The 25,980-nt window shown below is 43.5% G+C and overlaps 1 protein-coding gene across 2 annotated transcripts in view; it reads left to right on the plus strand.

The window, feature by feature from the left end:
• The first annotated feature begins 955 nt into the window (after window positions 1–955).
• Window positions 956–25,980, plus strand: part of ADTRP (androgen dependent TFPI regulating protein) — a 101,458-nt gene continuing 76,433 nt past the window's right edge. Inside the window, exons 1-2 of one of the 2 annotated variants that reach the window (XM_075316451.1) lie at window positions 956–1,213; window positions 21,107–21,241. In XM_075316451.1, the coding sequence (XP_075172566.1) occupies window positions 1,061–1,213; window positions 21,107–21,241 (288 nt within the window). In that variant the 5' untranslated portion in view covers window positions 956–1,060. The remainder of the gene's footprint in view (window positions 1,214–21,106; window positions 21,242–25,980) is intronic. The other variant, XM_075316453.1, reaches the window with a different exon arrangement.

Here is a 25,980-nt window from a genome sequence, read left to right on the forward strand (position 1 = left end):
TGCATTTTGGTAACTTATTTTTGCCCTTAACTCAAAATTCAAGAATGTGTAAAATAGATTACTGCAAGATAGACAATGTGTAAAATAGTCATGATGAATAAAAAAAGTGACAAATACAGAAAAAAAATAAAGAAAATTAATGAAACCAAAGCAATGTTAAATTGATGACACCAGATGCAAAGATGGTTGACTTTCACCTGCATTAAAGTAAATATTTCTGTAGAATGAACATTCCTAAGCTGTCAATATAAGCATGTAGGTCATAGAAAGTTGAGTATATTAATACCTTGATATCTGCAATCCGATGTTTTATTTCAGAGAAAAAAATATATTTTTTCTTAATATGTAAATGAGCTAAGATCTATTGGCTGGACATACTGTAGATCTCCTTGAGAATCTACCCCCTGAGATTATTTTGAAAGGGGCTGTTACCAGTGTGAGACATGTAATGACTGATAGCCAGATAACCTCTGGAAGCAGATACTCACTGAGATCTATGTCTGGCCCATTTATTTACAAATTAAAAAAAATGTGAATTTCTCTGGAATAAGACTTCAGATCACAGCTATCAAGGTATCATTTTATGTAGCTCAATATGACCTACATTCTTAAGAGAGTTGATCCTAATGAAAGATTCCTTCTAACCTTATACATCAGGCTTGCCGGAGGTGGATTGTGAAATTGTAAAATGAATGAACTGTATTAAATACCACCTTATCCAACAAAATGAGAAATCTCAGGCTAAAAAATTGTAAGAATGATCTTTTCATGTAACAAACAAAGATCCTAATTGTTTCATACACAATTATATAACGTTAATCTTCCCTGATCTTTCATGAAATTCTTACACTGAAGACTGCAGTAAAATCCTCAGAATGAAGTAAACTTTCTTGGCTGCTGTGTTAACCAACCCAGGCAAAACTATTTGTCCCAAAGCCGATATATTCATCACAACAAAGCTCAGTGCCCCTCAGCGGTCTTCATGAGACGAGTAAAGATAGAAGAGCTCAAGGGACATCTGTAGTTTAGTCACTGGGCCTCTTTATTTGATTGCCCGATCATGGCCTCCGCTGCTATCCTTCTGTACCACGGCTCTGTTTTTATCTGGTACTTTTTCCTCACTTACTCTCTTTTAACGGTCACAGCAACTGAACAGCCGGCTGGAGTTTTCTTATACGGTGGGCAATGGAAATACTTAACAGTTCTTAATGTGGTAAGTGTTATGTTTCATTGAGATTCTTTAATTTGCAACATGAACCTAATATTGCATGTGATTAAGGCTAGATTCATAAATGCTGCAGTTTGTGTCATTTTTAATGGAGTTTTTAGAACGGTAATAGAATATTACATAGAATATTTAGTAATCAGAGTCAGCATACGGGTGGACAGCCATTCTTCTATGGTATCTTTATTAACAAAATGCAGGAGCCATACATGCAGCTGCTCTCCTCTATAGACGCTAATACTTCATCTCATAAGGCGGCGTTCACATTGAGAATCACACTGGTACATCTCCCATTTACATTGATATAGGATCCTAACTGCCATGTAGGGTATTACCAATGCCACAATATACTAACTTTAGTTAGAATCTCTGTAGTTTCAAAGTTCATACTGGTATCTGAGACCCAAATTGTGGTCCTGGAGTGAAATAGTACTCCAATTCCGGTAGGAATCCAATATTGGTAGAGCGCCCCTGCCGGTAGCATCTCTCTGAAGCTCACAAGTTTTGGAGATAATGCTGTTTGGTGACATCTCCAAGAGTTGCAGAAGATAAAGATTCCAGTCAATGCTCATCAAAAATTTACACTTTTCTTCCTCAGAAATAAGTCACTGTTCCACCTAGACTCTCTAACTACTTATGACTCTCAGTTAGTGCACCTGTAGTACTAATTATATCTGTGGATTCTCATCATTACCCCTGGATCAATACTGAAAATTATTAATCTACACAAAAAGTGGTTGAAATAAGTATTTAGCAATTGCACTGCTAAAAATATATATTTATGTCAAAACTAAAACATATGGTTATTGGGGAGGTCTTGCATTTTTTACAGAAAGAATTCCACCAATACACATCCTTTATTGTTTACTGAGGTGTGATGTTATATCTGGTGTTTCTGGTACATAATTGTCTTTGCTATTCACTGCATTTAATAGTTGTAGAACATGCTCAGTGTCTTTTAAATACTATGACAATGATTGTATTCATTTTTGTAAGCATACAGTGACAAACAAAAGAGTAACAATGTTTTGAACTGTTTGAAATTCAGGCTTCATATCTCACTATTCACTGCACCTTTGAGTGTGAAACTACCTTCATTTTATCATCTTAGCTATCTCATACATAAATTTGACTAGCAACAATTTAGCATATGATTAGTTATGCAGATTCTTTTTATGTCACTGCATTGTTACTGTTATGCTCCTAAAAATCTAACTTTAAATTTTCATTATTTTGCTAGTATTTTGTAAATCTAACTTTGGCTTTCAACGCTGCCTGAACCCTTGTCGGCATGCTCTCTATCAGATTCAAGCATGTGTCTAGCTAAATCTGATACCAGATCTCTTCCAAAAGTTCCCAAAGTTGGTGCATATTGCTCTACTCACTTAGGTATCTCTACAGCTTTTGTTCCTGCTGTTCTAAAAAATGTTATATTCCTGCACACTACAAATTACAACCTGTTCTCACATTTGCTAATAGCTCAGTGTTTTGTTAGGTTGATTCCAAAGCAAAAGGTTATTAGTTAGAATTGAGGAGCAGCCATGAAGAAAGAAAGAGAAACAGCATCATCTAGTTCATCGATAGTGGTCTCTCAGACAAGAAAATTTCGAAACTGTATTATGTGAGTGCCATGACTGTTGGAAGAATAAGAAATGAAGTCCATTCCATCCATTCAAAAGCCAAGAGGTGGATTTCCAGGCAAAATATAGGAGTTTAGAAGTCAGCTCATGACAAGGTCTACCGGTTCTGGCATGTGAAACACAGCAATGGAGGTGGCTCATATGCTTCGTAATAATGAGATCACAGACATCTGTGCAAGTATCGTGCAATGCACGTTATACAAGTCAGGAATAGTGGGCAGAAAAAAGGTGAAGAAGCCTCAACTTCATTATTGTCATGATTGACTCCTGGCTCAGCTGGAGCTGAGCCTTTTTTTAGTTTCACTTCTGATGCTGGTCACGTTAGGGGTTAACCCTTCCTGCCTCGTTCTGGAGGTCAGGCTGCTTTATTATGGCACTGTTTCTCTTGGACTTCGCCAGTGATATTTCTGGCTCTGCTGTGTTCTGCTCTTGAGTGACCTGTTGTCTGCCCTGCCCCCTCCTGACCTCCGTGTTCACCTGACCTGTTAACCTCCTCTGTTGTCTGTTTCCATCAGTGTCTCTCCCGCTGTCTCCCTGTTCGTTCCTTATCTGTTTACCTTAATTCTGTCTTGTCTTCCCACTCCCCCTCGCTTCTAGGCTCTGATTTCCCGGTTACTGACTATTTGCTTCCCTCTGACTACGTTTAGACTTTGCCCTTGTGTATTTACTAGACCTCATGTTGTGACACGGCTTTCTGACGATTCTACTGCCATCTGGTGGGCTTGACTAGTATTACCTCTGCTAGGGAATTCCCTGCTCATACGTTTCCTCCACTTTTACGCCCCCTAGTGGTTTACCAGCTAACTATCTTCTCAGATAGTTTCAGGAATCCTCTCAGTCCCACATTACTGCGCTGTACTGCTATTGTACATCTTAGAGTACAGCGTGACAATTATCATCATAAGGGCTCTTCTCCACTTGCGTTTAAAAAAAATCACAGCGATACTCGGCTACAAATGTGAGTCGAGTGTCCTGCGTGTGGTCTGCGTACGGTATTTTTTTTTTCTCACATAGCATCCGTATAACATGCGAGCGTCATGCGAGTGCTATGTGAGTGCTATGCAAGCAGCGTAGGACTGGCTACCGGAGGAATCTCCAGTAATACCAGTCCTGGCCGCAGTTACCTGCACTGAACTCCGGAGGTGTCACCTGAGCTCCAGAGTTCAGCCCAGTCTGTTTGCAGCTGTGCTGAACTGAACAGCAATCGCCGGGGAATCAATCACTCGGTGATCGCTGTTCAGTCCAGGCTGCACTCCGGAGCTCAGGTGACAGCTCCGGAGTTCAGTGCATGTAACCGCGGCCAGGACTGATATTACTGGAGATTCCTCCGGTAGCCAGTCCGACACTGTATGCAGGTGTCAAGGATCCGTGTGACATGTGTATGCCATCTGTATGACATGCGCATGCCACCTGTATTCTGATTTTTTTCTCGCTCCCATAGGCTTGCATGGGGTGCGAGAGCTGAGACTCAGTGCAAATCGCAGCATGCTGCGATTTCACCGAGAGCACGAGTCGTATCGTATAAAATTAAGCTAGTGGACAATGCCTCATAGCTTAACATTGGTGTGAGTGCGATCCGATTTTTTATCGGATCGCACTCGCACATGGAAATCGCATGTGGAGAAGAGCCCTTAGAAGCGGTTATGGATTGGCCCCTACAGTTCCCAGATCTCAACCCAATGAAATACTTTTGGGCAGAGTTGAAGAAAAAGCTCTATACATACCCAACTGGGTCAAAAAGAATGCACCAATATTGGAACCGCATAGAAGAGACATGGAAACAGGTTTCGGTTGAGACTTGCTTGAATTTCATCAAGAGCATGCCCAGAAGGACTCAGGCAGTGTTGTAAGCCAAAAGATATTTACACAATAGTAAGAAAATAATACAAATTAAAATTTAGATTTTTAGGAGCAAAACAGTAACAATGCAGTGACATATGAAGAATGTGCATAACTAATCATATACAGTACTAAATAGTTGCAAGTCAAATTTATGTATAAGATAGCATAGATGGTTGTCACCCTTTTGCTTGTCAGTGAATATTAACATACACTACAGTTCAAAAGTTTGGGATCATCCAGACAATTTTGTCTTTTCCATGAAAAATCATACCTTCATTTATCAAATGAGTTGCATAATAAATAGAAAATATAGTCCAGACATTGACTAGGTTAGAAATAATGATTTTTACTTGAAATAATAATTTTCTCCTTCAAACTTTGCTTTTGTCAAAGAATGCTCCCTTTGCAGCAATTACAGCTTTGCAGACCTGTGACATTCTAGCTGATAATTTGCTGAGGTAATCTGGAGATATCTCACCCCATGCTTCCAGAAGCTCCTCCCATAAGTTGGATTGGCTTGATGGGCACTTTTTGCATACCATACGGTCAAGCTGCTCCCACAACAGCTCAATAGGGTTGAGATCTGGTGACTGGGCTGGGCTCCATTACAGATAGAATACCAGCTGCCTGCTTCTTCTCTAAATAATTCATGCATACTTTGGAGGTGTGCTTTGCGTCATTGTCCTGTTGTAGGATGAAATTGGGTCCAATCAAGCGCTGTCCACAGGGTATAGCATGGCAGTGCAATATGGAGTGATAGCCTTCCTTATTCAAAATCCCTTTTACATTGTACAAATCTCCCACTTTACCAGCACCAAAGCAACCCCTGGCCATCACATTACCTCCACCATGCTTGACAGATGGCGTCATGCACTCTTCCAACATCTTTTCAGTAGTTCTGCGTCTCACAAATGTTCTTCTGTGTGATCCAAACACCTCAAACTTCGATTCGTCTGTCCATAACACTATTTTCCATTCTTCCTCTGTCCATTGTCTGTGTTCTTTTGTCCATATTACTCTTTTCCTTTTATTAGCCAGTCTCAAATATGGCTTTTTCTTTGCCACTTTGCCCTGAAAGCCAGCATTCCGGGGTCGTCTCTTCACTGTAGACATTGACAGTGGCGTTTTGCGGGTACTATTTTATGAAGCTGCCGGTTGAGGACCTGTGAGGCGTCGATTTCTCAAACTAGAGACTCTAATGTACTTGTCTTGTTGCTCAGTTGTGCAGCGGGGCCTCCCACTTCTCTTTCTACTCTAGTTAGAGCCTGTTTGTGCTCTCCTCTGAAGAGAGTAGTACACACCATTGTAGGAAATCTTCAGTTTCTTGGTAATTTCTCACATGAAATATACATCATTTCTAAGAACAAGAATAGACTGTCGAGTTTCACATGACAGTTCTCTTTTTCTGGCCATTTTGAGAGTTTAATGGAACCAGTAAATGTAATCCTCCAGGTTCTCAACTACAGTGCCTTGCGAAAGTATTCGGCCCCTTTAATTTTTCAACCTTTTCCCACATTTCAGGCTTCAAACATAAAGATAAAAATTTTAATGTTATGGTGAAGACTCAACAACAAGTGGGACACAATTGTGAAGTTGAACGAAATTTATTGCTTATTTTAAACTTTTGTAAAAAATAATAAACTGAAAAGTGGGGCGTGCAATATTATTCGACCCCTTTAAGTTAACACTTTGTACCGCCACCTTTTGCTGTGATTACAGCTGCAAGTCGCTTGGGGTATGTCTCTATCAGTTTTGCACATCGAGAGACTGAAATTCTTGCCCATTCGTTATTTGCAAACAGTTCGAGCTGAGCGAGGTTGGATGGAGAGCGTTTTTGAACAGCAGTTTTCAGCTCTTCACAGATTCTCGATTGGTTTCAGGTCTGGACTTTGACTTGGCCATTCTATCTTCTGGATAAGTTTATTTGTGAACCATTCCATTGTAAGGGCCAAATACTTTCGAAAGGCACTGTAGCTCAAAGGAAGGTCAATTTTATAGCTTCTCTAATCAGTAAACCTGTTTTCAGCTGGGCTAACATGCTTGCATAAGAGTTTTGAAGGGATTTCTAAACATCCATTAATCTTCTAACACAGTTAGCAAATACAATGTACCATTAAAACACTGGAGTGGTGGTTGTTGGAAATGGGCCTCTATACACCTATGTAGATATCGCATTCAAAACCAGACGTTTGCAGATAGAATAGTCATTTACCACATTAACAATGTATAGAGTGTATTTCTGTTTAATTTAATGTTAGCTTCATTGAAAAAAAGTGCTTTACTTTCAAAAATAAGGAAATATCTAAGTGACCCTAAACGTTTGAACTGTAATGTATTTGGATAAGTTACAGGTTAAACAACTGATACCTGAAATTATTGGACTTAAGAATCAGTTAGCCAAATAGACTACATCATTAAGTGTATCTCTTTTATTCCTTTGCACAAATATTTTGTGTATGAGGCTCAATTTTTCCTCTAGACAGGTAAATGGTGCAGTGCTCCCAGCTGCCCACTTAAAGATTGACATACTGTACCTTGGGGCATACCTGGTTTTCATGGCTGTCCCCCAAGTCTGGATAAAAATTTGACTGTAATATAAATTCACAAATCATCCCAGTACACCATTATTGGACTTGGATATTAATATGTCATAACACAAACGTACTAACTAAGCTAAAGCCCGCTTTACACGCTGCAAGTCGTATGTGACGCACATCCGGCATTGTAAGGTACATTGCAGTGTGTGACAGGTGCGTGCGATTGAACGGTAAAACGTTCATCGCATGCACATCGTACCTTTCTCTAGAATTGAATGTCAGATTGTTCATCGTACCCGGGGCAGCACACATCGCAGTGTGTGACATCCCGGTAACGATGAACAGATCTTACCTGCGTCCTGCGGCTCCCGGCCGGTAATGCGGAAGGAAGGAGGTGGGCGGGATGTTTACGTCCCGCTCAGCTCCGCCCCTCCGCTTCTATTGGCCGGCTGCCGCGTGACGTCGATATGACGCCGAACGTCCCTCCCACTCCAGGAAGTGGACGTTCGCCGCCCACATCGAGGTCGTATGGAAGGTAAGTACGTGTGACGGGGGTTAATCGTTTGTGCGGCACATTCAACAAATTGAACGTGCTGCACATACGATGGGGGCATTGCAAATCGCATACGATATCGTATGCGAATTGCAACGTGTAAAGCAGGCTTTAGTGTATTGTTCATTAGTTATTCTATGCATAGCAATTGGGATCATATATGTACGTAATTAGGGTATGTACATTGGGGTTTACGTGTGAAGTTAATGATTCAGAATTTAGTGTTCTCGCTTTATTACAAGCCATAAAGCTAATTTATTATATTCAGCACAGGTGTGGAGTTTATGATTAACCTTTATGAAGAAAATTACATTATATATTTTTTTTCCTGTCAAGTGTCATTTTTGTCACAGTACTATTTTAGATGTGCTACAGTAAGATAGGGTTTTATGTACTGTATCCACCGATGAACACCTAGTCAGAAATTACATACAGGGGGTTCCCCGACCTTTCTTACTTTAACAGCCACATTCAGCTCTGAGAGATTGTTCGTGATGATCCATGATCTATATGATGAAATCTTTGAATGCCCCTGTCTGCCCCTTATAACCAAGGTGTGTAAAGTGCATGAAGGTGCTCATACACAATACTGAATATTTTGAAAATTTTGTTTCTATTTTTGTATCATTTTCATATCATTAAACTGTCTGTTGATCAGAAATGAGCAGATCTATCTGTGGAGGATGTACTTTGAGTTGAATTTCCTGAAATTCGAGGGTGCAAGAAATTTTGAATACTGTGTGATTTGATATGTGAGGATCAGATCAGCAAAAGATTCAGTGAGGAGGTTTATGAAACCAGGCATGGCCGTGCGAGATACACCAAGCCCTGCAGCTATCAGATTACATGGTCTAGTCGAGCCAAGCTAATATATAAGATGAGAACCAGCTAAGCATTGCCATTTATACATGTCCAGTGTAAGGATAGTAGGTCAGAGTGTGGTGCCCCAGAGGCTTCAGTCGCCACAGAGTACTGCACCCAAATTTGGGTGTAATGCTAAACCCGGTTCCTGAGGAGGTCAGTCCCGGTTTCACTACATTACACACTAAAATACACACCAGGTTGACCTGTTCCCACTGGGGCCTGGGCTAGGGTCAGGTAATAAAGGGGTCGCCGACAGAGAGGCATTTACAGGATGCCCTCAAAACGGGCCCCAGTCCCACTATCTTAGGACCTGGGAGGGGGGAGGTGCAGCCAGTAGGGGGAGTCAGGAGCCAACAGAACAGTTAGGGGAGTTCTCCAGCAGGAGAGGAAGGGAGCAGTTGCATCTCAGGGGTGCTCCGGTGGGAAGGAGGAGAAAGTTCACACGGTTGCCACGGGGAGAGTGAATCTGCACCCCTTGGAACAGACACCACGCAGGGCGGCAGGACCCTAGGGAAGATCATACTTCATGTTGGTTTTCCAGAATCTGCCTGGATGGGTAAAGTTTCAAGCTTCCCTCACCACACAGCGCCCAACAGCACAGTGCCAGAGAGGATCCGGGATTCGCATCAAGCCGGACCCCATATTGAAACCGCGGCACCTGCAGATAGGGACAAGAATACATCTCATGAAACCCAGGGTCCCCTCGTAGCTTCAAGCCAGGGGATCCACAGACAGGTGTTACAAGGAGATACAAGGATTTACCAACCGAACACCAAACCAGACTAATCTCTAAAGGGATTCGGGTTCGACGGAGCTCATCATAGCAAGTGACCAGTATTACCTGGGTGAGTGGCACAGCACTAAGGAGGGCTTTATTTATCATTATCGCTACGCCAGCTTCCCATGCATTCACCTGTCCTGCGACGTCGCTCTGGCCGGCGTCCCGCCTCCTTCCTAAGGGGGCGGGTCGTACAACGTCAGAGCGATGTCACACGGCAGGCGGCCAATCAAAGCGGAGGGGCGGAGATGAGCAGGATGTAAACATCCCGCCCACCTTCTTCCTTCCGTATAGCCGCAGGTAAGGTGATGTTCCTCGCTCCTGCGGCTTCATACACAGCGATGTGTGCTGCCGCAGGAACGAGGAACAACATCGTACCTGTCGCGGTAGCGTAATTTTGAAAAAGTCGGAGCCTACACCGATGATACGATAACGACGCTTTTGCGCTCGTTAATCGTATCATCTAGGATTTACACACTACGATGTCGAAAGTGACGCCGGATGTGCGTCACTTTCGATTTGACCCCACCGACATCGCACGTGCGATGTTGCAACATGCAAAGCCGCCCTAAAAGTGAGTAAACAACCTGGAACCGCAGCCATAGACTCTGACTCTTTATTACCGGTACTGCCACTCTGCACCGCCATTACTACTTCCCTCTTCATCCTCCCCAGGGCCTGCTCTACCTGTGGAGAGCGATACCATCCCTGGCTGCTACTACCATCTGCCCCGGAGGACAGTGCCAGCAGCGGCAGCCCATTCCCTGGCCGCATACTATAGGTGGCATCACGACAAACACCTCACCACTACCCCCAACATCTCTCCCCAGCCATCTTCTGTACGCCTCGGGGCAACGAATCGGGGCTAGGCTGCCCGTGACAATGACAGTTGACGGCTCGGCAACGAGTAGGTTAAATGCACCTGCCCCGTGGGGCGCTACAAGAGTGCATAGCTCATCCCACCTAGCATTAGAAGAAGCCTTATCTGATTGAGCTGAATTCCTGTAGTGCTGAAGCAGGTTTAAAATGGGAGTGGTAGCATAGCTCCCAACTGTCCCAGATTTGGTGGGACTGTCCTGAAGTGAGGGGTTAGTCCCGCTATGTCAAGTCTTCCAATACAGACTTCACTCTGACGTTTTTAAATCAAACGCACAACTTCTGTCTTTGAAAGTAGTGGCTAGAGCTATGAGCCACATTGACAAGCATAAGATAATTGGGTAATGTTGAACCTGCAGATGTATATTATACTGGTACACATCTGTACATACCAGTGTATTTCTATGTCCTTGTATTCCAGAGGTGTAGAATAAGTCCGATTTTTCATTCCTATAAAACTGCTACTACTCTGCTCACACATACATAGATGAAATAAATTATTTTTTTCTTTGCTGGTCTCCCCAGAAATTGAATCTATGATCTCTAATATTGCAGACAGTAGCTAAAGCTATCAGCCAGAGACTCCACTGATATCATTGGTCCAATCCTCTAAATTTGAAGCTGTTTTGCAGCCACCAAACCCACAGGCAGATTATACTGGTACACAGAGATACATTGTACACAGCAGTATATTTCTAAGTCCCTGTATTCTGGTGAGAAAACAAAAGTAAGATTTTATTCTTCCTATAAAATTACTAAAAATAATTACAATACATAATTTTTAATGGACCTTTTAAAAAAAAAATAATTACAATAACAAGTCAGCAAATAACATGGACATATTTGGTGTCCCTGTAATCGTAACAACCCACCCAACACAGCTAAGAAAAGCTTTGATTCTGCTCTTAAAAATGCAACCAAGTTTTTTTCCAGTTTACACGCATTTGTGTCAGGCTCCGCAAAGAAGTCTATGGAGAAAAAATGCAACATAATTGCACAGTTAAGCAGCATCCTTAGCCACACCAAGGGAAGAGATTTCATGAAATCACATCCACTTTCCTTGGATATTTAGGCCGTGTTCACATGTAGCAAAAATGGGGTGGTTTTTTTTCTGCTGTTTTATGTAGAAATTCTGCAGCTTTTAACTGTCCAAGCAAATCAGATGTGATGTCATGAAAACTCTGCCCACTGGGTGCCTAAGATGCTGCTGAACTGTGCAGTGCTGTCTTCTTTTAGAGGCACTAGAAGCTTCGATGTGGAGTGTAAAAAAATGCATGTAAGAAACTGCAGTTACTTTTTAAAGTGAAGAATCAATGCTTTTATGTGTAAAAACCACATAAAAATGCTGCATCACATCTGAATAAAAAAACATCAAATAAGGGGGAAAATGCATAATAAAAAGTGGCAAAATGCTATAACCAGAGATTGCTATTGCGTAGTTTGGAGCAGACACTTGCTGAAAACAAAAAACCCCACAGTATTTATGCATTGCGTTGCATGCGTGTCAACACGGCCTTAGAGACACAAATAGGCAAGATGTCATAAAGTGAAACTTACATAAAGATGAGTAAGTTCTGGCTGCTACAATTATGAATGAATGAACAAAAAAAAATCCATAGGTCCCAAGTAGAGATGAGCAGGATGCACAGGTGGTGTTGCTCCAGCCCTGGCTAATTAAAAGCCACACTGAGAATGCCCACAGGTAAGAGATTTACGGGTCAGGGATCCAGCCATCAGGGATCACTGACCTGGATCATGGACCACAGTTCCGTGAATCGATCAGCTCATTTTTAGTCCCAAACGTCCTGGATAGTGTTGAGCCACCCCCCTAGAGTTAGCGTTCGGTTCGGTTCGTCGAACGGCGGCTTAGTTCGGCGATCGTTCAATGAACGTTCGACGAACACCTTCGAACCCCATTGAAAACAATGGCAGGCAAATAAAAACACATACAAACACATTATACATGTACACATACAGTTAATAAACATTGTCATTACATTTACAGATCCCCATGACGCGTCCTGCACTCTGTCTCCCGCCGCTTTTCCTTCTGATCATCGCTGCGCCCTCCCGGTAACCAGCACTGATGATAGGACCTTCCGTGACGTCGTCATAGCATGTGACCAGTCATGTGTCTATTATCTCATTGGCTACAGACGGGTCACATGACTAGACGTCATGCTAGGTCCTGTCAGTGCATCTCTCCGGTACGCGGTGCTTGTTTGAGCATCTTTGTGTACCGGCGAGATGCTTGGGCACATGCTTGGCTCCCCGTTCCTGCATGTGGGCGCTCTTTACAGAGTCAGCCCACATGCAAGGACTGGATGCCAAAGCCGGTGAATAACGGGGATCACCGTTGCTATAGTAACCCGCCTGTCAGATTACTATTTCAACGGGGGCAGTGGTGACGTCACCGTTACAACTCGCAGCCTCTGCTCACTCACTGAGTGATTAGACTGCACGGGAGCAGCAGCGTCTTCCTCCCATGCAGTGCTGTCTGATGTAGCAGAGCTGCATGGGTTGAAGGAGAAAGAAGACAGAAGACCAGGATCGTGGAAGGGTGAGAGGAAATAATAAACTTGGAGTTTCTAATTGTGTCTGTGTATTTATTTCTATTAAAGTATTTTTTCTTTGTGTGGTGTCTTTTTTTTAAACATTTATTGGAGATTATTAATGGCCGGATCAAACTTGCCGGACATTAAGAATCTCTGGCTTAATACTAACTAGTAAAACAAAACTAGTATTACCCATTTTTACCCAGCGAGCCACCCGTCACCAGGGCAGCTGGAAGAGTTGGATACAGCGCCAGTTGATGGCGCTTCTATGAAAGTGCCATTTTCTGAGGCGGCTGCGGACTGCAATTCGCAGCAGAGGGGCCAGAAAGGTCGGGCCAACCTGTGCTGCGGATTCCAATCCCCAGCTGCCTAGTTGTACCTATGGGGAGATAAGGTATGCACACCAGTGACTATGTAAGGGGAATACATGAAATTGCAGAAACTGCTGTGTGAATACTGACTTGAAAAATCCAATAGCTATATGCAAGAGTGAATATGTGAAAAATGGAATCTGCATTACTGCCATGAACATATGAATCAAGAGAAATTTAGCTACTGAATTGATCAATGCAATAGAGCCCCAACACTACGCCAAAGTATTTCTCTACGTTGGGGTCCCTAGCTTGTGTGTGTCCTCTCATGCAGTTAAAAAACCTACCGTGTATGGGAAGCTGAGACCCAGGCTATTTATGCGTATGATATGGATTGGCAATAGGTGTGGTTGGGGATGGTTCACAAACGAAAATTATTTTTTCGTTTGTGAACCATCCCAAACCACACCTATTGCCAATCCATATCATACGCATAAATAGCCTGGGTCTCAGCTTCCCATACACGGTAGGTTTTTTAACTGCATGAGAGGACACACACAAGCTAGGGACCCCAACGTAGAGAAATACTTTGGCGTAGTGTTGGGGCTCTATTGCATTGATCAATTCAGTAGCTAAATTTCTCTTGATTCATATGTTCATGGCAGTAATGCAGATTCCATTTTTCACATATTCACTCTTGCATATAGCTATTGGATTTTTCAAGTCAGTATTCACACAGCAGTTTCTGCTATTTCATGTATTCCCCTTACATAGTCACTGGTGTGCATACCTTATCTCCCCATAATGATGTTTTTTTAGGTTTTTGCACCCAGTTCGGACTTAGAATGGTGTTCCAAACGTTATTCCTATTTGTTAGCATTTTTTCGTTTGTGAACCATCCCCAACCACACCTATTGCCAATCCATATCATACGCATAAATAGCCTGGGTCTCAGCTTCCCATACACGGTAGGTTTTTTAACTGCATGAGAGGACACACACAAGCTAGGGACCCTAACGTAGAGAAATACTTTGGCGTAGTGTTGGGGCTCTATTGCATTGATCAATTCAGTAGCTACATTTCTCTTGATTCATATGTTCATGGCAGTAATGCAGATTCCATTTTTCACATATTCACTCTTGCATATAGCTATTGGATTTTTCAAGTCAGTATTCACACAGCAGTTTCAGCTATTTCACATATTCCCCTTACATAGTCACTGGTGTGCATACCTTATCTCCCCATAGTGATATCTTTTTAGGCTTTTGCACCCAGTTCGGACTTAGAATGGTGTTCCAAACGTTATTCCTATTTACCTAGTTGTACCTGGCTGGACACAAAAATGGGGCGAAGCCCATGTCGTTCTTTTTTTAATTATTTCATGAAATAATTAAAAAAAGGGCTTCCCTATATTTTTAGTTCCCAGCCGGGTACAAATAGGCAGCTGGGGGTTGGGGGCAGCCGTACCTGCCTGCTGTACCTGGCTAGCATACAAAAATATGGCGAAGCCCACGTCATTTTTTTAGTGGGCAAAAAACTCCTGCATACAGTCCTGGATGGAGTATGCTGAGCCTTGTAGTCATGCAGCTGCTGTCTGATCTCCTGCACACTAGTGAATGGAGCATGCTGAGCCTTGTAGTTCTGAAGCTGATGTCTGCTCTCCTGCATACACTAGTGAATGGAGCATGCTGAGCCTTGTAGTTCTGCTCCCCCTGTCTCTTCCTGCAGCATACAGTCCTGGATGCAGCATGCTGAGCCTTGTAGTTCTGCAGCTGCTGTCTGCTCTCCTGTATACACTAGTGAATGGAGCATGCTGAGCCTAGTAGTTCTGCTCCCCCTGTCTCTCCCTCCAGCATACAGTTCTGGATGCAGCATGCTGAGCCTTGTAGTTCTGCAACTACTGTCTGCTCTCCTGCATACACTAGTGAATGGAGCATGCTGAGCCTTGTAGTTCTGCAGCTGCTGTCTGCCCTCCTGCATACACTAGTGAATGGAGCATGCTGAGCCTTGCAGTTCTGCTCCCCCTGCCTCTCCCTCAAGCATACAGTCCTGGATGGAGGATGCTGAGCCTTGTAGTTCTGCAGCTGCTGTCTGCTCTCCTCCATACAGACAGACAGCAACAGAACTACAAGGCCCAGCATACTCCATCCAGGACTGTATGCAGGAGTTTCTTGCCCCCCCAAAAAATTACTTGGGCTTCGCCATGTTTTTGTATACTAGCCAGGTACAGCAGGTAGCTAAGGTCTGCCCCCAACCCCCAGCTGCCTATTTGTACGTGGCTGGGAACCAAAAATATAGGGAAGCCCTTTTTTTGTTAATTATTTCATGAATTTCATGAAATAATAAAAAAAAAAAAAATGACGTGGGCTTCGCCCAATTTTTGTGTCCAGCCAGGTACAACTAGGTCAGGGAAACATGAGGAAATCCAGCAGCTTGATCCAAGAATTTTTAAAAATTATATTTTTTTATTGAAGTCTAATTAAAAAGTCCATAAAGTCACATGGAGTGCTAAATCAGACAGAGGACGCGTTTCGAACGTCTAGTTCTTATTAAGTCTCTGCTGGATTTCCTCATGTTTCCCTGACCTGGTTTTGCCGACTTTTTCAATCCTTGCACGGTCCAAGGTTGGTGTCTCCTACACAGGTGAGCTGGAACACAACTTTTTTTGCTTCCAGGTACAACTAGGTAGCTGGGGATTGGAATCCGCAGCGCAGGGTGCCCAAGCTTTCTGGGCACCCCTGCTGTGAATTGCATCCGCAGTCACCCCAGAAAGTGGTGCTTTCATAGAAGCGCCATCTTCTGGTGCTATATCTAACTCTTCCAGCTGCCCTGGTGACGGGTGACTCGCTGGGTAATAATGGGGTTAGGGCTAGCTGTATATTATCAACTGGCCCTAAGCCCAAAATTCATGGTCTCACAACAATATTAGACATGGCCACCATGAATTTCTAGTACAGATAAAAAAAACACAACACACAGAAAAATATTTTTATTAGAAATAAAACACAACACAATTAGTGACTCCATCTTTATTGAAATAAAGAACTTCCCCTCCACAGTAATCCTGGGTCAAGGGTCCCGCGCCGTCCAATCCGGATCCAATATCATCTGATCTGTTTGCTGGAAGGCAAAGCGATCAGATGATGTGTCAGGTTTAAGGGCCTGAATCACATGACACAGCAGCTGATTGTATAAACGGCTTTTATACAATCAGCTGATGCATCAGTGCAAAAAACCCCCCAAAAAACTACACACTTCTGTGCAGACTCCTGTCCGACAGCAGCGGCTGATAGTTTAGCTGGCCGGGCGGTAAAAAGCTGGCCTCACCGCTCAACTTATAGTGTCAGCTGATGCTGTCAGGTGACCGCATCAGCTGATCATCGCCAAGTCTGAGAGAGAGAAAAGAGAGAGAAAAGAGAGAGAAAAGAGAGGGAAAAGAGAGGGAAAAGAGAGAGAAAATAGAGAGAGAAGGGAGAGAGAAAAGAGAAGAGAGAGAGGGAGAGAAAAGGGAGAGAAAATAGAGAGAGAAAAGAGAAGAGAGAGAGAGAAGAGAGAAATAGAAAAGAGAGGAGAGAGAGAAGAGGGGAGAAGAGGGAGAGAAGAGAGAGAGAAGAGAGAGAGGAGAGAGAGGAGAGGGAAGAGAGAGCAATGCAGCCTCATTCTGTGAACTGCTCCGATTTTAGAGGTGTGTCTCGCGGGTCACAGCTGATGTCTGGCTCCTCCCCTCAGTGCATAATTAAATTAAATTATAATTATAAATAAATAATAACTATAATTTAAAATTAAATTAAATTATTTACCGGGACGGCCGGGACTTGAACTTGTGAACTAAATCTTAGTTAATGAATTAATCCTTTGGCAGTAGCTCTACCCATTGATCCACTGCCTCTAATGGAAAGCATAGGAAGATTTGGTAATCTTGCCCTCTGTATTGCAGTAGAGAATCCAGAAGTGGATTATTCAGCTACAAAGAGGAGAGAGAGAGAGGGAAAAAGAGGGAAAAGAGAAAAAAAGAGAGAGAGAGAAAAAAGAAAGAGAGGGAGAAAGAGAGAAAAAGAGAGAGAGAAAAAAAGAGAGAGAGAAAAAAAGGGAGAAAGAGAGAGAGAAAAAAAGAGGGAGAAAGAGAGAGATAAATAGAGAGAGAAAGAGAGAAAAAGAGAGAAAAAGAGAGAGAAAGAGAAAAAAGAGAGAGAGAACAAGAGAGAGAGAAAAAGAGAGAAAAAGAGAGAGAGAGAGAGAAAGAGAGAAAAAGAGAGAGAGAATAAGAGAGAGATAAAAAGAGAGAAAAAGAGAGAGAGAAAAAGAGAGAGAGAAAAAGAGAGAGAAAAAAAGAGAGAAAGAGAGAGAAAGAGAGAAAAAGAGAGAGAAAGAGAAAAAGAGAGAGAGAAAAAGAGAGAGGAGAAAAAAAGAGAGTGCGTAAAAGAGAGAGGAAAAAGAGAGAGAGACAAGAGAGAGAAGAGAGAGAAGAGAGAGAAAAGAAAGAGAGGAGAGAGCAATACAGCTTCATTCCGTGAACTGCTCCGATTTTAGAGGTGTGTCCCGTGGCTAACAGCTGATGTCCGGCTCCTCCCCTCGGTGCATAATTAAATTAAATTATAATTATAAATAAATAATAATTATAATTTAAAATAAATTAAATTCATTAATGCGACGGCCGGGACTCAAACTCATGAACGAATTCTCTTTAGGCAGTAGCTCTACCCATTGAGCCACTGCCTCTAATGAAAAGCATAGGAAGATTTTGTAATCTTGACCTCTGTATTGCAGTAGAGATATATCATACGCAGGCACTAACTGAGTGAAGCCTCCGGTGACAGCGCTGCTCACTTCAGTTGCTGCATGGATCTGACACAGAGCGCTTGTGTTCTACGGCGCTCCCTGTCAGCTTGATGTAGCAGAGCTGAAATCGTCGTGGGACATCTGTGGATTACTTCAGACCTGGATTGTTGTTTGGGGATTAATAAAGAGGTAAATGAGGTTTTTTTTGTCTTTTATTCCAAATAAAGGATTTTTCGTTGTGTGTTTATTTACTTTCACTTACACGTTAATCATGGAAGGTATCTTGGGGAGATGCCTGCCATGATTAACCCCTTATTACCCCGATTGCCACCACACCAGGGCAATTCGGGATGAGCTGGGTAGAGTCCCGGGACTGTCGCATCTAATGGATGCGGCAATTCCGGGCGGCTGCTGGCTGATATTGTTAGGGTGGTGGGCTCCCCATAATGTGGCGCTTCCCATCCTGGCAATACCAGCCTCCAGCCATGTGGCTTTATCTTGGCTGGTATCAAAATTGGGGGGGACCTCAGGTTTTTTTTTTTTAATTATTTATTTATTTATTTTACTGCACGATATAGACATGCCCACCGGCGGCTGTGATTGGTTGCAGTGAGACAGCTGTCACTCATCATGGGGGCGTGTCTGACTGCAACTAATCATGTGCCCGGTGGGAGGGTAAAGCAGGGAATACCAGATTGAATAATGAGCGGCAGCCATTTTCAAAAGAGGAAAAGCTGCCGGAGCTTTGTGACAGCCGTGCAGCGCCACGCCCGTGATCGGTGAGTAGGAAAGAGAGAGGGATTGTGCTGGGGATGCAGAACGCATGCAGATACGCAACGTGCGCACATAGCCTTACTGTAAAAAGCCATGCTTTTGGTGATCGAACCGTTATCGAACGGTAACTCGAACTGCCGAACTTGAAGCAAATCGTTCGAGTTCGTCGAACGACTCGAACACCACCCAAAATCACTTGAATTTGAAATTGGTGAATGGTTCGAATCGAACATCGCTCAATTCTAGTCCTGGATACAGTCCAGGATTTGCATCTATGCCCTGCAGTCTCGGACGTCTCCTGCATGTCTCTCACTGCCACTACCCCTCAAGGGTAGAGCTTAATAGTAAATGGGTGTGGCTTGGAGTGTGTCCAGGGGCATGGTCAAAATTTGCGGTGGTGCACTACACACCGCATGATTTGTCCCTCTGTCTGTTCTTCAAAAGTTGGAAAGTATGGTGGTAACGTCAGTCTGTGAATACTAATACAAGATTCAAGTGATATGTAGGGAATTTATGTGATGGAATTGATTGATCTGAGATATACTGCAGTGACTGCACCTTAATAGCAGAATTTTATTTTATTTTTCAAACACTGCAAACATGGAGGGCAATATTGCTATTTTTTTTGCAGCTAAAATAAAATTCTTAGTTTATGGGCATGTCACAGAAAGTGTGCTTCTTGCATTGTAAGATAGGGAAGCCATTTTTTTATCCTTGTAAAGATAGATATCCATAATTCAGGAAATTCAACACAACTTTCTACCATAGACACCAACAGAATACAGCTGCTGGTTACCACCAGTTACCATTCGTTTTCCCCTAACCAGATAGGTTAAAGTCACTTGCAGTTAGGCTGGGTCATTTAGGGACAATATCAGACCATTACCCATGGTGAACAGGAGCTATTGGGACATGGATTAATCTGCAATATCTCCTTCGAACCATGAGATCGGTGAGATTATTTCGATTTTGTACTTTCTTATATTTATCTAGACACATATGGACAAACGGATCTATCTATTTAAGGAGGATGACATCACTTGAGAGGGTGGCACTAGTGTCTTAACGCCGCCAGGTACTCTGTGCACACTGACAGTGCACCCTAATTTGTGTTGCTGGCTATAATTATGATATCTACCGAACTAAATAATAACATGAAATGGTTTATTTTTGTTTGTCTTTTTTTTTGTTGTTGTTTTTACAAGACTGAAAACTGCTCAAAAATGTGTTTGAATGAATCTTATAGGAGCCTCTGAGAATAGGTTATCATGTTTTGATTCTAAAGGCCCCTTTACACATTGAGACTTTCTAGCGATCGCACCAGCGATCCCAACCTGGACGGGATCGCTACAAAGTCTCTGGTGAGCTGTCAAACAAGCAAACCTGGAAGACGAAACAGCGATACGGACCTGCAGAGCGACCTAGCTAGTCATTGGGGACGTTGTAAAGCAGCTTTTTGAAAGGGAAGTCGCTAACAAAGTCGCTGTAAAGGCCCCTTTACACACTGAGACTTTCTAGCGATCATGCTGCACAGCGGGAAACAAAGGACCAAAGAATGGTCCTGAGAGATGTGTAGTGATCAGGAACCTCACAGCAGGGGCCAGGTCGCTGATGTGTTTCACACACTGCAATGTCTCAGGGGAGGTCGCTATTACGTCACAAAACTGGTGACGTTACAGCGATATCGTTTGCGACGTTGCAGTGTGTAAAGAGGCCTTAAGGCATCCAACTTCTGTGACCTCAGCCAAATGTTAACAGACAAAATGGCTCAAGTACATGGACCTGCAGCTCAGTCCCTTATTTGTTTAATAAATTACTGTCTACGGCTGTGTTCACTTATTGCTTTTTAACTGATTTTTTTTTTCTGCAAGCATGACCTGCTCTCTCTTTTGCTGCATTTTTGCTATTTTTAGCCATTATTGCTAGTTTTTTGTTGCATTTTTTTGCTACTTTTTTTGCAGATTATACATGTCATTTGTCTACGGTAAATGTTTAATACTATTGGTTTTATGCATTAAAAAAAACAAACACATGGTTGAATTTTTACAGCATTTTTGCACTTCCTCATTGCTTTCTATGGTGAAAAAGTGCTGTAAAAATGCTAAAAGAATTGATATCCTGCAGGTTACAAAAACACAGCAGTTTTTCAATTCAGTCAGGAAAAAAAAGCAATTATCTGCATGAGATTTCTGAAAACTCATAGCTTTTGTTGGTCCTGTAAAAAAGTAGCTTTTAATTTGCATAAAAAAGGAGCAAAAAATAGCAAAAATGCAACATGTGAGCATAGCTTAATATTTTTTCTACATAAAATCATGTAAATGCTTACAAAAATTACTATTACTATTACTTTAAGAGCTCATCATTTTTTTTAGGTTCTGCAGACTTTATTCTATGCTGTGACCTTCCTGACGGATCTGCTCTTTCCAATAAGAGGGATTAAGTTAGTGAAGTGTATTGCCTATTACAGAGACCTTCTCTTCGCGGTTCTGGCTTTTCCGGCAGCAACTGTGAGTTTCAATTATATAAAATGTATAGGGATTCTCTCTTGGGATTAGTATCAGTGTCAATCTTAATGTAACTAACAGTGCTTCTTTATTGATACCTTCATTTGCCTTTAAGAGTCTCTTGTTTAAGGCCTTAAACTTATAGAGTAATTTTATACTGTCATTTTATAAACGTTTTGATATTTTACAGGAGCCACATAGGGTTTCTCATCAGTGGGAGTCCAGGTACTAAGACCCTTATTGATCAGTCACAAAAACACTCTGAATTCCACATTCTATGCATGAGCAGAGTGCACAGAGCAGTGTAATAGCTGAATAGTAAGGCCATGTGCGCACTAGAAATTGACTTTTTCTTGGAGAAAATCCCGACCCTCTGAAAGAATCCCGCACCTGCGGTAAAAAACCACACCAAAACCGCAACGAAATCTGCGTTTGGTTTTGCCGCGGTTTGGAGCAATTTTGGTGGGATTTGCTGCGGTTTTTCAGCAGGTTGGTTCCCACGGATTTTTACCATTATCTATGGCAAAAAACACAGATACCTGCGGAAAAGAAGTGACATGCACATTAATTCTGTAGCGGAAATTGCGAGGGTAAATCAGCAGGTATAAAAAAAATGCAGTGTGCGCACAGCATTTTTATACCGGTAGGTTTTGCTGGGGAATGACTGCAGCAATGTTAGACACATTTTCTGCAGGAAATCCGCGGTAAAATCCGCTGTAAAATCCGCAGTGTGCGCACATAGCCTAAGATTATGTGTCGGCAGACTCACTCCTACAGAACTGTGTACAGACACATAGACTTAGTAAAGAGTCTGCACAACGCTCTGTGTACGCAGAGGTACAGACTTCAGAACACTGTTCTGACTGATCAGTGAAGGACTTAGAACCTAGAACCCCACTGATCAAAAACACTATGTAGTTTTAAAGCAGTAGAAAAAATGCCCACTCCTCCTTGAAGAGTTTAAGGTTTTATAATGCATTTTAAATGTTTTAAATGTTTTTTTTCCATTTGATGGTTTTTGTATACTTAGTTAACTGCAGACAGGATTAACTATTGAGACCAACCCCAGATGGGAAGAATTACGTGGGCACAAGGAAAGCAGTTTCCTGTTTGCTAGTAAGATAGGGGAAAGCATTGAGAAGTAAACAGACCTATAGTCTTGCTGTTCGTACATAGAATGTTTGTGTGTTAGGGAGGTAGACCATATATCTGATAATACCTTCAGAAGGAAACTAAGACTAAAGCGGGCTTTACACGCTACGACATCGCTAATGCGAACTCGTTGGGGTCACGGAATTGGTGACGCACATCCGGCCGCATTAGCGATGCCGTTGCGTGTGACACCGATGAGCGATTTTGCATCGTTGCAAAAACGTGCAAAATCGATCATCGGTGACATGGGGGTCCATTCTCAAAAATCGTTACTTCAGCAGTAACGAGGTTGTTCCTCGTTCCTGCGGCAGCACACATCGCTCCGTGTGACGCCGCAGGAACGAGGAAGCTCTCCTTACCTGCCTCCCGGCCGCTATGCGGAAGGAAAGAGGTGGGCGGGATGTTACGTCCCGCTCAGCTCCGCCCCTCCGCTGCTATTGGGCGGCCGCTCAGTGACGTCGCTGTGACGCCGCACGGACCGCCCCCTTAGAAAGGATGCGGTTCGCCGGTCACAGTGACGTCGCCGGGCAGGTAAGTATGTGTGACGGGTCTGGGCGATGTTGTGCGGCACGGGCAGCGATTTGCCCATGTCGCACAACAGATGGGGGTGGGTACCCACGCTAGCGATATCGGGACCGATATCGCAGCGTGTAAAGTAGCCTTTAGTAGAAGGAAGCATTTCTAATCTCAAGAAAGGAGGTCTAAAGCAAATGATTATCTATACTACAAGCTACAGCGTCATAGAGTAGAACATGGCCAGCCTGGGACACTAGTTCTCCTACAGAGAGCAGAAGATGTGGTGCTACAGCAAGGAGCTTGTGGCCCTCATTGAATAGACTTTGAGAGTAAAGGTACCGTCACACTAAGCGACGCTGCAGTGATCCCACCAGCAACCTGACCTGGCAGGGATCGCTGGAGCGTCGCTACATGGGTTGCTGGTGAGCTGTCACACAGGCAGATCTCACCAGCAACCGGTGACCAGCCCCCAGCCAGCAGCGACGCGTGGAAGCGATGCTGCGCTTGGTAACTAAGGTAAATATCGGGTAACCAACCCGATATTTACCTTGGTTACCAGCGCACACCGCTTAGCGCTGGCTCCCTGCACTCCTAGCCAGAGTACACATTGGGTTAATTACCCGATGTGTAGTCTGGCTATGTGTGCAGGGAGCAGGGAGCCGGCACTGACAGCGTGAGAGCGGCGGACGCTGGTAACGAAGGTAAATATCGGGTAACCAAGGAAAGGGCTTCTTGGTTACCCGATATTTACATTGGTTACCAGCGTCCGCAAAAGCCGGCTCCCTGCTCACTGCACATTCAGTTGTTGCTCTCTCGCCATCACACACAGCGATGTGTGCTTCACAGCGGGAGAGCAACAACTAAAAAATGGTCCAGGACATTCAACACCAACCAGCGACCTCACAGCAGGGGCCAGGTTGTTGCTGGATCTCACACACAACAACATCGCTAGCAACATCGCTGTTGCGTCACAAAAGTCGTTCCTCAGCAGCGATGTTGCTAGCGATGTTGCTTAGTGTGACGTGGCCTTAATAGTGAGGAGGTTGTATTCCATTAGGGTTGATAATTACTGCTGTAAGTTCTGTTTGTTTTGTAGGCTTGAGATGCGGCCAGTCTTGAACTAATCTGGTGTCATGCTAGGTATGGGAAAGTACCACGTGTACGACGACAGGGAAGGGAAACCCTGTGTCTAAACAAGGGGCAGATGGTGACCCCTGAGCAAACCTTACACTGGCCCCTGGCTCCTCTGACTACCATAGATAGGTTCCGCACCTATGTGCCGAGCACAATACCTGTACCTGGCTGACCCTGAACTGGCCCTAGATAGTTAACGGACGGGATGAGCACTTAGTCAACACAACTAGGTTCTAAACAAGACACAGGGAACACACAGGGGAAAGTATACAACTTATCTCTAGGATGACTCTGGGAGAGGTACAGCAACAAACAACAATGATTCTTCAGAACTAGTCTGATTGCCATATGTGGTATCAGGAAGGGACAGAACCCCCCTTCTATGAGTGGTCTCCGGACACTCAGGCCTAGGCTTATCTGGATTAGAAGCATGAAATTAATGAATCAACCTTGTGGCATTCACATCCACATCCGTTAATCTGGACCGTAACACATCTAGTGCATCAACAATTGAAGGGAACGATGCAGAAAACGAAAATCAACAATATTTTCTATTTGAAACTGTAAATTACCATTCACCATGATTGGGCCTGGCAGCAAGGAGGACAGCTCCAAGGATACCACATACTTCTTGAGACCTGTGGAACACATTGTGGATCCTAAGAGCCTGAGGTAACTCTAGACAAAATACTACTGGATTAATGACAGCTATTACGTTATAGGGATAAACCTAGGTCCCAACTTCCAGGAAGGAAGCTTCAACTTAATATCCCTGGTAGACAACCACACATAGTCATTCATACTTAGGTTCAGCACTGATAAGCATTTCTTGTCAGCCATATGTTTTTATCTGTCTTCCATCAGCTTCAAATTACTTTGAACCCCTTGCCATACACAAAAGAATGATAATGCAGAACACTCCTCAGGAACTCTGAAAGTTTCTCTACCACTAATAGTACCAAATTGCAGATGAAAACCATATGCACCAAAGAAAGGTGACTAGCCAGTAGACTCCTGATGATGATTGTTTATAAAAAATTTGACCAGTGGTAAGTAAGATGCCCAATCCACCAGGTTCTTGAAGACAAAACACCTAAGGTGTCACGTCTCTACCAGGGTCTAGTCCGGAGACGTCAACCCCAGTCACCAGGTGCCGCTCTACTGTCACATCTCCACCAGGGCCTGATTCGGTGACGTCTGCCTCGGTCACTAGGCGCTACTCTACTCATGTCTCCACCAGGGCCTGCTCTGGTGACATCTACCCGGGTCACCAGACGCTGCTCTGCTCACACTGCAGGCAGTGCTGGTGATGGGGGAGAGGTAAGTTCCAGAGGCTTTAGTGGGCGGAGCTACCGCACACTCACCAGGCTTGGTCTGGCTGTAACTTGCAGTACTGCTGACTGACTGTAGGGGTGTGTGCCTTCCAGTTGGTATCAGCTCCTACTCCAGCCTATGGGAAGGCACCACACCCTTTTTATATCCTTCAGTGTTCCTGGCTCTTTGCCAGATATAGTCTTGTGTTGCTGTGAGCCACATCCTCCCTGGTACTGTGTACCTTGCTTTATGTCTTGCATGAACTCAGCTTTGTTTATTGACGTCCCTTCTGCCTGCTGTTTTATACCTCGCCTGATATCCTGGTTTTGACCTCATCCTGTTTTCTGGACATTCCTCCTGCCTGCTCTTCTGTACCTCGCCTGACATCTCGGTTTGACCTCGGCCTTTTTTTCTGGACATTCCCCCTGACTTCCCATTTTTGTACCTTGATGACATTCTGGTTTAGACCGTGCATGGCGACTATCCCCATCTTTGGACTGCAGCATACCTTAGGCGGTGAACCCCTGGACTCTGCAGTAAATTCCAGATCCCTGTATAGGGGTTAAAAGGTTTCGGGGTACCTCGGGGTCCTGCTTACTGGGTGGTTTGCCGTTATATAAGGTATG

Source organism: Anomaloglossus baeobatrachus, chromosome 6 (genome assembly GCF_048569485.1).
Source record: "Anomaloglossus baeobatrachus isolate aAnoBae1 chromosome 6, aAnoBae1.hap1, whole genome shotgun sequence".
NCBI lineage: Eukaryota > Metazoa > Chordata > Amphibia > Anura > Aromobatidae > Anomaloglossus > Anomaloglossus baeobatrachus.